The following is an 11,166-nucleotide window of genomic DNA, read 5'->3' on the forward strand; positions in this document are numbered from 1 at the left end:
GCATGCGTGTGGTGGTGTGAATATGTGCATACTTCTGTGTGTTATTGTATTGGGATTTCTAAAGAAAGAGAACTCTTCTAGTTCCTGAATCACTACCTTTCCTCCATGGGTAGCATTATCCAACGCCTAGCAGTTGAGTCCATCCAGGACCAGTAGTTGACAAGAATCCTAGTCACTAGCTGCGTCTGGTTGGCACCCTTAAGTCAAGTGAAAGAAGAATTATATATAGGAGCAATGGCGGCGCATAAGACACACGGGTGTATACTGGACTTTTAGGTATGAAACTATAGTGACCAAACCAAAGTCTAGCATACATGTGTAAATCAATTGTCACTGTAATTTTTACAGATAAAAGTTATGCTTGCAGGGATACTTAGCCAATATTTGAATATTATATTTTCAGTTAGCGACCTATAATACTGGATAGAAACTTATTTAGTTCTTGTAGGTTCCAGTCTACTTTTATATAGTGACAAATACAAAGAAATTAGGTAAGAGACTTATCCATCTCTCCCCGTCTCTTTCTCTCTTCTCCTCTTTTTCCTCATTTTCTTTATCTGCCTTTTCTTTTTCTCCTCTCTCATCCATAACAAAAAAATTTGTTTAGGGAGGAGCTCTAGCCGCTACTGTTTCACAGTCAGTGGAAACTCCCTGAGCCCCCTCCTCCCGCTGTGTCCGCCCGTGCTTTCATAGAACCATGTTTAGTTCCAGCAGGGTTCAGGCTAATTTCATTTGAACCTCTGCCTTATGAGATGCTTGAATGAATTTGTACGTGATACTCTCGATTATGGAATCTCTTACTCTAAAGACATCGGGGTTTTTCCTTGATCGAAAATATAGGGAGGTAGATGTAATATCTAAGCCGTTTGTTGTACATCTAGTCGACAAAAATTAGAGCTACGAAAACCAAAATGTGACAAAATAAATGGGAGGGAGAGAGAGATAGAGAACAAGTACAACATCGAGACCGAGACGGAACGGAGAACTGTAGCACCAGCCAACACCAGGCCCAACCGAACAGCAGCCAGCAAACTCGCTCCACCACCTCCTCCATCGCAGCAGCAGGCCAACGCCGGCGCCGGCGCCGGCGCGAAGCACCCGAGCTCCCGCCGCCTCGGCAAGCGAAGCGTCCCAGCAGAGCCCGCCTCGGCGGCCCCTGTGGCAGCTGCAGCAGCGCGCGGAGCTCGACGGGAGCAACGGCAGCAGCCCCTGATCGCTTCCGTCCCCAACTCCTCGCCTCCTCGCCGGCGCGCGCGGCAGAGTCAGAAGCAAAGGTGAGAGCCCCAATCCTCCCCACCTCGATCCGCCCCCGCGCTCGGTGCGGGCGCGGCCAGCTATGGGGGGCCGGCTCGGCCGGCGGCCAATGGCGGTCTGCCACTCGCCGGCGCGGCCTTGGGCTCGTGATTCGGGCTCCGGGGTGCTCGAATTTGTGGCGGAAACCTAGCCTTCGGTCAGAATTAAGGGTGGCCAGGATTGGATCAGAGGGCGCGAGCTGGTGATTCGGTTAGAACCGTGCACCGTTGTTGTGGTACCTGTTTGGTTTACCGGTGGAGTTTGTAGTGTGGGTTCTTTATTTCCCGTTGTTTGGTGGATATGTCCTTAGTTTGTGCATGGAGACGAGCTTGGGAGTTTTGATTTGGTGTGAAACCCTAGCTTCCATTGCCTCTTTTGATGGAGGTGATGTGGATTGGATCAGCAAAGCTTGGGTTCATCTGAATTGGAGATATTATTTAAATTTTGCACAGTGTGCTGTCCGAAATTTGGTCTCGGTGGAGCCTGCTATTTGGGTTCTCTGTTTGGTTATATTTGGAGTTTTTCCAAGTTTGATGATTTTGTAGTACAGGCTCATCTGTACTTTGTTTCTTTTTCTGGCAGCAGGTGGTGCCAGGTTTTGGTTTGTAGATTCTGGATTGGAATGATCTTTACTACGCTACAGTTGGGTCTGTTTACCCAAGGAAAATTAGCTTACGCGTTTGAATTTTGTGAAGTTGTGAATAAAGCAGCATGGTCGGATCAGGGAAACATGTGTTACTCTGTTTTGAGTTCAGTTTCAGAGTTTCTGTTCTTTTAGTTTACAGTTGACCTGTGCATGCCATTTTTATGGAACCGGTAGTGGGAGTCCGTTTCTACATGGGTTCGATCTCATTCCTTCATAAAATTCACTTTATATTGCCTCTCTGTCCTGAAGTTTCCCTTATTTTATCTGGTTTGGCTGTTTCAAGCTCTTATTTTGTAATAGAGTTTCCTCTTTTGATATCATTTTGTCAAAAATAATGTTTCCTGTCATAGCATTGACATATTTTACGAAACATATTTTCAGTTTGCCATCCGTTGGAACTATCAAAAGCCTAGTGTCCCATGGGGAAAAATAGTTTGTGCTGTCCGGCACATTTTAGAGTAATCAACTAGGCTATTTTGCTCCTGTATTAGATCATTGTTATATAAGCAACTATAAACATATATCATTGATTTGTGTACCAATGTCATTTAGTGAGTTTTATCTTCTCCTTTTCCCTTTTTGTGGGTCGACTCTAGGTTCTTGCTATTATGTGCAAGCTATGTCAGCATATATTGTATTGAAGGAGTTTGCATCATTATGAATTCTTTGGATTTACGGATGGTGATCGGGATAGGGAATGGGCTAATCCTAACCCTCAATTGTTTCCTATCAAGTGGTAGGATTATCCCACCCCATATCCCAATCCCACCCCTTAACACTACATCCAAACGCACCCATAGTATACATTAATTGGAGATATTGATTCATTGTTCTTGGGTTAGACATTTGGCTACTGGTTGCATGTTTTTCGTGCTTTTGTTGTTACTTCAAACTGGTTATATTGTTGAATCTGATATTTCATTGCAGTGATTTTCCACAATTGGCAGTGTAATATCAAAGGTCAGATTGGAGGTACAGTTTTTACTGGAGATTTACACGTGGAGTTTTCTACTTTGCGGTTCAGTTGTGTTTATATGGAATCTCTTTTCTGAGAAATGCCGTCCTCTACGCCACCATCAGTGCAACCAGCACCAATTGTGCAACTATTACCATCTTCTGCAGTAGGACAGAGTATTCGTATTGATGTTCGTGAGATCAAATCCAAGATTGTTAAAAGGATTGGGCCTGACCGAGCAAAGAAGTACTTTCAGCACCTGGAGAGGTTTTTATCATCAAGATTGAGCAAGAATGAATTCGATAAGCTCTGTCTTGTGGCACTTGGCCGTGAGAACCTCCCATTACACAACCACCTCATCTGTTCTATCCTCCATAACTCCAGTAGAGCATGTGGCCCATCTGTAGTTAATGACACTAAGCTGGTCAGAGATGTCACCAATTCAGGCCATGAACTTGTTCCTGCTATCTGGGAAAATGGTGGTGCTCTGAACCAGAATGTCAAAGAGAACAAACCATTAAGCAGACGAGAAAATGCACTAACCTTGAATTCATCATGGAATCATTGCGAGACTATTATTCGGGAGAATGGTGTTCCTCATTTGAGTGATCTGAAGAGATGTACACAACTTCAACAAAGCGAGCATGTGGAACCGCTTATCAAGCGACCGTGTGTGGAGAAGGAACCATTCAATTTACATGACTCCCTGCATAGCAATGGCCCTTCTGCTATGCCTTCTAGAGAAAACCTGGGACAAGAAATTATACATCATTCCCAAGGTCCGGTGCAAGCTCCACTTGGCATTCAGTTACGTCCTGCTAGGTTTGGTGGGGCCCGAAAACCTTTACCCCTTGCTTCTGTCACTTCAAATGATACCTCTGATTCTTGTGTTGAACTTGGTGAACTATGTGATACTTTGTTAGTGAAAAAGAGGATGGAAAAAATGGCAAAAACAGAAGGGGTGGAAGGGGTCTCAATAGAGTGTGCCAATTTGTTGAATAATGGAATAGACGTTCTCATGAAGCAGTTGATTAGATCTTGTGTTGAGCTAGTTAGAGCAAGATCTCAACATGACAAACTAAGACATGCGGCATTGAAGCAACAGCTGTGCCGAAAGCTAAATGGTGTATCTCATATTCCTGGGCAGGGTGCTATTATACCTCCAGAGACTAACTCCATCTCGATGCAAGACTTGAAGGCAGTAATGGAGTTAAACCCTCGTTTGCTTGGGGTTAATGTATCACTGCTACTTGAAAAGATTAATTCATATGACTAGTTGGATGGAGCAAGTTGGATTCTTCTCCACACAAGATTGTACCATCTTGATGGTGTGTCTTACTTATGGCTGTTGTAGACAGGCCATAGTTTAATTATGGGTGGTGGAAAAGGCAGGTGAATTCTGTACAGTATCCTGATTGTTCTGCATCTCATCTCCAAAGCAATCTTCCAAAATAAGCAAAGATCTGCTTATCTACTGGGTGGTGTATTTTAGAACTCATTCATTTTGTGCACCTAAGCACCTGGAGGCAAAAGTGCTTCAGAACTACGGTGCTGGATTCCGGACAAATTGAGGAGCCATAACACAGATTTGATCTGTAAGTTTATCGCACTATTATGTGCTTGTGCATTTCAACCTTATCATTTCTAGCATAGATATAGCTGTTGCTGGCGATTTATTTGCACTCAGTTTTGTTTCAGTGTCACTAGAAATAGAAACTATTTATCAGGCATATGTTGGAAACGCTTATAGTATTGATGTATGAGTATATTTTCATCAGAATTGGGGGAAACAAGGACTAAACTGACAGTCGTTATATCCAAGTATTGAGGTACAATAGTTGTTTCTAAAAGATAAGCAGTGGAAACACCCTTTTATTAGATGGTTCTTTATGCGTTGGGCTCTTGGCCCCAATTATGTGTATAGCATTTGTTTCCATCTTTCGCATTGTGGCACTTATCGGACAATTTCTATGTAGTCATCTGCTGGCATGTTCCTTACATCATTTGCAGTTGGTACGAGGCTATTATTCCTTAAGTTGTGCCTAGTTGGTCATTATCATAAAGAGCGCTGCTAACCAACAGGATCCCGTTGGTACAAGGTAGCAGTCGGAACCAGTTTCAGAGAGGTTTTATTCAAAAAGTTTCAAGTTTCAGAGAGATTCATCCAAGTTTCATAGAGGTTTCATCCAAGTCTAAGCTTCAGAGAGGTTTTGTTGCAGTTCCAGGGAGTTTTAATCTAGGTTTCAGGGTTCCCATTCTGTTGACTTTCTCTATCATAAAACAAGCAAATAAGTTAACACCTTTAAGGATTTATAGATTAACACGTTCTCTATCATAAAATGATAATAAACTACATATGTGTGGCTCTGTTTACAGACCAAATGTGGACTAAATTATCAGTAATAGTGTGAAGGCAAATCTCTAGGGTTGATCATGCCATCTCTACTAGTATTCTGCTGAATGAATATTCTTTTTATCATCATGTATGTTAGTTCGCTGTTAAAAGTGTCAATGAAAACCTCATTTATCAATGCTGTCTAGTATCTTCAGTCCTAACGCATTTGGGGTGGCATCCTCATGTTGTCAAATGCACTTTAGGCAGCCTTTTGGATTAGTGGCTACTCTTGTCTTGTGGTACGGTTGCAGTAATATTCACACTACTGCTCATGGTGCACAATAGCACCCACAAAGTGCTGACATGTGGAAGCCACCAGTGCCGTATCAGTTGAAAATTGTAGATAAGAACAGTTAGTTCCCTTGTTAGTTTGGTTGGTATCTTTTTGGATATGTTCTAGTCTTAGGCTTAAGTTTCCTAAGTATAGAAATTGTTTCTTACATGTCAAGTTGGGTCATCTTAGATTAGAAGCTTGTATCCGTTATGAAGGATGCAATAATGATGAATTAATCTTTTGCTTGTCTAAAGTTCTTTCATCCCAATCTTTAGTCATCTCCCTTACAATAACCGAATCCCATTCGAGCCATGTTGTCTGGCCTTCCTCTGTCTGGTAGTTATCCCGTTGTGAATATGTTCACAACATCTACAAATAAAAGTTATAGAAGAGGTCTTTACATGCATACATACCGCACTGGAATTTAGCATGGCATAGTACATTTGGGGATCTTATCACCATAGGCCTTGTGGTCTGGATCAATTGTGTGTGTTTTTGCTGACAGTTGAGGTTGAAAAGGTAAGGTACTGCCCTGCTTACTGCTAAGCAAACATGCGGACAGTATCTTTCGTATTACACTACATCTACAATCATCTGTGGAAGTTTTCAATCTCTTTGATGTGGACAGAGGTGCATGGAAGCTGCATTGTGAACTTGTAATTATTGCAACACACCTCATTATATAGAGGACTCTCCTACAATTTTAAATAGTGGACAATTCATTCCTAACTAATAGAGAAGATACCAAACAATCTGGTAGATTTTGAAATAAAAGACTTCTTAATCCAATAATCCTTATCATTGGGCTAATTGTCAGTGTTACTTATATTATTTAGGCATGAATATTGGTATGGAGTTACTTTACTGCATGATAAAGCTGCTGCACGTTACAATTCCACTGATGCTTAGGTTACTACTGCAGGATATGATTTGTTGCTATGGCAGAATGTTGCATGTTAGTAAACAAAATTGCTCTGTGAGGTGTTATGAATGCACAGCAATCCTGAACCTTCAGTAACATAATGATATGCAATTTGTTTGGTATAAAAAACTAGTTCTGAGTCTAATTCCTCCTATAAGGATAGACTGTGATGAAAAGAGAGGCATTAAAAAAGTTTTCCTTTCCATGCTGCTCATATGTGGTATCCTTCTCTTTGTCACTCTTCCATCAGCCTCTCTAGATTAGATTTCTTCTTTCTTTTTGCAAGGTAATGACTCTTGTCACTTCTAGTCAGTTTGGACAAGTACTTTGATCTGTTGACAGCAATGCCAGAGGGCACCACCTATTCAGAATTTTCAATATTCTTGTTTTGACCTATTCCTGACCCAATCACCAAGGGGTTTAGCTTTCCAACTATATTGCTTTCTTATCCAATCTGAAGTTATTTCCTTTGTTCACAATCTGTCTTCTGGAGTTAGTTTATTTCTTCATTTTTAGTTTTGCATGGCGGATGATTTTTTAATTGACTGTATGTAGTTTATTTCTTTTACGCTGTGTATGGTAGATAGCAGCAGTGCTGATCATGTGTGTTGAAGCATCAAAACTCCAAATAGGATTGTTAACCTTTGTGAACTCGTTGCCTTCTGTTGGGATGAAAAATGAGTGCCAATATTAGTATTTATTACCCCTACAGTAAATATGCCCTTGAGATTGGAGTTATTTTTATTGTGCTTGATTTGTTTACTCTTGAGCTCACTTAGTGATAGATCGAGGACAGTTACAGGGAATATAACATGTTATATCGAGTCTTTGTTTCATGCCCTCAGCTTGCTTCATGTTCTGTAGAATATACAAGAATATATCTGAGTTTTCTTGTGTTTGATTTGGTAAAGAATTTTACTCGTGAAGCCTTATATGTTTGCCAATATTCTTCCAAGCTTCCAGGAGTAAATGGTTATCTCTAGGATCGAGAGTCACAGCCTCCTGAAGCTTTTCTCTGCCGCAGACATATTAACTGTAGGATTGTGCAAAACAAAAAACCTCTTCGCTGTTTCTTCACGGTCCTTGCCTGTGTTGGCAAACGATGTGGTAGGCTTCTCATCTTCACGATACAAACTATATATTTTTGGTCTTTTCAGTTTGCTGATCTGACAGATGGTGGTAAATTGGCATCATGCAGTATGTAATCATGATTTACCCGCGAAATTGTGCCCCCATCTTCAAGCATTCACGTACAGAAGAAGTGCAATAAGGCAACAGACCACTCCGCTGCTTTGTCCATCTTGACTGGTCTGCAATCACCCAGAGGCTAGCTTTGTACAAACGATTCAGTGTAACATATGTAAAACCACTCATACATATTGTTGCTTTCCTATTTGTTGATGTTGTTTGCGTATATCGGCCTGTATTTTTAAGAACAAGATCTGTTACAGTGCATCTGCATTTTTATTCTGACCTGGACAATGCATCTCATCAGTTCTTATCATCATCCCTGTTGGATTCTAATGCGATTTGATATGTGTTGATACCAATGTTTAATAAAGGTGGACAACTCCATTTGGCGAGACGCTTGAGGTAACTGATGGCAGTCTTCTCCGCCAGGAGTCTCTTGCTGTGTAGCTTCAGGAAGAGTGTAGCGTAGGCAACATACCCAATGAAGGCTCCAATTTTTGTGCAGTGTATTTGCTTAGATATTTAAAGGCTGCTAATTGGATATTTAAATGTACGTAGTTGTATTTATTGTATCTCGCAAATGGAATTGAATCGTTCTTCAAGCTTTGCTTTGTTAGATTACGCCCGAGCTATAGGTAGCAATTATTTGGATAGTTTTGGAAAACTAGTACATTATTTTTTTGCAAAGTTTAAATTTAGCTGGTTTAATTTCGCAGGATATGCAGCCAGTTAACAAATCCAAAGTTAACAATTTCCCTGCAATAGTGCCCTGACCACATAAAGCACATGACCCAGTCATGCCTGCAACGGAGATGAGAAGACGCAAGAACGTAGAATATGGATCATGGATGGAACAAATGAGTATCACCTATATTAATTGTATAGCGCCAAGTGAGCTTTTGGCTTCAACACAAAGCAAAACAAACAAGGCGAATTCAGAGAAAGCAAGGAGCCATGCAGCACTACTACAAGTGCAGCAGCACAACTGAAGACATTGGTGTGCATGTCACAGGGCCACATGAAAACCAAGATAAAATTAGGGATCTGTCTGCATGTTAGTTGTCTTAGATATTGTAAATCTCTCAGTCACTATTCAATGGACCAAATAAGTTCAAGATTTGTGCAACTAAGGGTCTGTTTGTTTTAGCTTTAGATTATAAGAATCCAATCCAGTTTGTAACATTCGTGAAAGCTCATTTCCAACAGATTGTGGATTGGGGTTTTATAGTACAACTTGGCTTATGAATTATGAGAATCAGCTTTTATATTGTGATCATTTATTTTTATTGTTTCTTTTGGGGCTAGAATATATAAGTAGAATAAAAAACAAATAGGGCATAAGCCCTACACAACCGACCCCTTCCATGTTTCACCCCATAGCTGCAGCCCCATTGATCCACTTCTTGATCCAGAACCAAGTTATAATGGCGCACCCATCCCACTTGATGCGCCGCCTGCCTCTACCTCCCCTAGCGCTATCTCTAGCATCGGTGAGACCCGCCGGTGTGCTTCCTCCCTCCCCCGTGCCGTTCCTGACCTCAACCATGCATTCGAGCTCATCCACATCTCCTTCTTCTTCAAGTGCAACAAGGCTCCTCTGCCCTTCCCTCCTTCTCCGTCTCCGGTGGCTCCCACTGCTGGATCTGCTGCCACAGACCGCTACCAGTTAACCTGTTGGAGATCATGTGACCCCATCCTGACCTTGCCCATCGCCAGTCCGCCACCACTGTAGCTAGCGGCATCAATGTCATCTCGCCGCCTTACCCATCACCCGTTGTTGTCGCCGGGCCGGCCTGCCACTCTGATGTCCCTCTAAACCTGTCGGAATTAGTAAAATCCCCACACCAAACTCTAGATCCCCAATCACTAACCCTAGGGGTGCAATCGGATCGCATACACACTGTTGTTGTTAATCCTATATGATATCCCACATTTTTTCTCGAAGTCAAAGTTAGACACAAATAGTGTTGGATACATATATGGATGTGGATAGTCTCGATCGCAAATATAGATTGATACGAATCGAATATGTGATGAGTCGGATACAGACAATGTTGGTGATGAATATTTCTTTGTATATTAAGTAAAAGCAACAACTATATATGTATTGCATATGTTATGACTGTTCGACCATTCCACATGTCTAAAACTCAACTATATTAGCAGATCAACATGTAAATTAGCAATATACTTCCATGAAAGGAGTCATATTAGAGCGAAGCCAGATAAGTTACAAATACGCAATATATTAGCCAAAGTTCCTTTAATTATTTTTACATATTAACTACTTCAAATGAAAAATGTCTCAACTTCAAAGTAGTAAATTTCGTCAAGAGCTATAATTTTCATATAAGAATCATTTTCATCTAACTCCGTATGAAAAAGTTAGAAGCTCTGGAAGAGGATCGAATAGTTGTCGTATATTCTTTGGATATATCTGATTTTATTCTCTACATTTGAATCCGATATTTGATACAACTATCAAGTTTGATATCTGAAAAAAAATTCAGAGATATCTGATTTTCGCTCCAAAATACCATCCGAACCTCTTCATATGATCAGTTAGTCAAAAAATATCCAATCCGTTCGCACCCCTACCTAACCCTAAATCCCCCACCCTAGTTCCAATCATACGTGAATTTGTTCTAGCAAAACTGTAAAATTAAATCGCACATGAATTTGTAGCTAATGAGCAAAATCAAGCGGCATCGCTTCTCCAGAAACGTGAAAACATTGCAAACCTCGCAAAGCGAACAAAATTGTCGTCATTTCTGAACTTTATTTTCTCAGAGTTACCTTGCACAAGTAATCAGACCCAATGCAGGTCATGCCGTGGAAAGACTTTCCGTATTGGTTCTACCGATCTAATTGCTTCGCAAAGAAAAAAAAGGTATACTACTGCTTTTGTTCCCTAGCTATTATCTGTTACTCCCTCCGTATTTCTTGACGTTTTAGACAAGATCTCGTATATCAAGGAGTGGTTAATTAGGGTGCCTATTCTCTGTTTTACCTATATTAAATACAATCATGTGGCTTTCCTAATCACTACTCCCTCTCAGCCCATGTGGTTATGGCCGCCAGTCCCTAAGCCTGTGTTTTACCCATATTATCATGCATGCTTGAACCTGAAAGCATGCATGATAATCCAAGGTTCAAGGGGTTGTTTGATGTTGTTTTCATTGATGAGAAATGGTTCTACCTTACTAGAAAATTAGAGAGGTATTACATGCTTAAAGATGAGGATGAGCCCTTACATACATGCAAAAGTAAGAACAACATTCCTAAGCTCATGTTCTTGACTGTTACTGCTCAGCCAAGGTTTAATAGAGAGGGAGTTTGCATTTTTGAGGGAAAGATTGCGTGCTTACCTTTGGTTACATATGAACGTGCTAAGAGAAGTAGTGTTAACCGGCAAGCTGGGACAATTGAAGTGAAGCCCATCACTTCAATTACTAGGGATGTCATTAGAACGTTCATGATCGACAAGGTG

General features: G+C 41.0%; 1 protein-coding gene across 8 annotated transcripts; it reads left to right on the top strand.

The window, feature by feature from the left end:
* The first annotated feature begins 943 nt into the window (after positions 1-943).
* LOC133923978 (uncharacterized) lies at positions 944-8,848 on the top strand. 8 transcript variants are annotated; one of them, XM_062369320.1, is made up of 5 exons: positions 944-1,274; positions 2,867-4,489; positions 6,486-6,771; positions 7,449-7,592; positions 7,684-8,848. In XM_062369320.1, the coding sequence occupies exon 2, from the start codon at positions 2,995-2,997 to the stop codon at positions 4,168-4,170; it is 1,176 nt and encodes a 391-aa protein (XP_062225304.1). In that variant the 5' UTR covers positions 944-1,274; positions 2,867-2,994; the 3' UTR covers positions 4,171-4,489; positions 6,486-6,771; positions 7,449-7,592; positions 7,684-8,848. The 8 variants fall into 8 exon arrangements, with proteins under 8 accessions (XP_062225304.1, XP_062225299.1, XP_062225300.1 ...); XM_062369315.1 differs by lacking the exon at positions 6,486-6,771 and having other exon boundaries at positions 7,442-7,592; positions 7,684-8,226; positions 8,393-8,832; XM_062369316.1 differs by lacking the exon at positions 6,486-6,771 and having other exon boundaries at positions 7,442-7,592; positions 7,684-8,078; positions 8,393-8,826.
* The last annotated feature ends 2,318 nt before the right edge of the window (positions 8,849-11,166 follow it).

Source organism: Phragmites australis, chromosome 7 (assembly GCF_958298935.1).
Source record: "Phragmites australis chromosome 7, lpPhrAust1.1, whole genome shotgun sequence".
Taxonomy (NCBI): Eukaryota; Viridiplantae; Streptophyta; class Magnoliopsida; order Poales; family Poaceae; genus Phragmites; species Phragmites australis.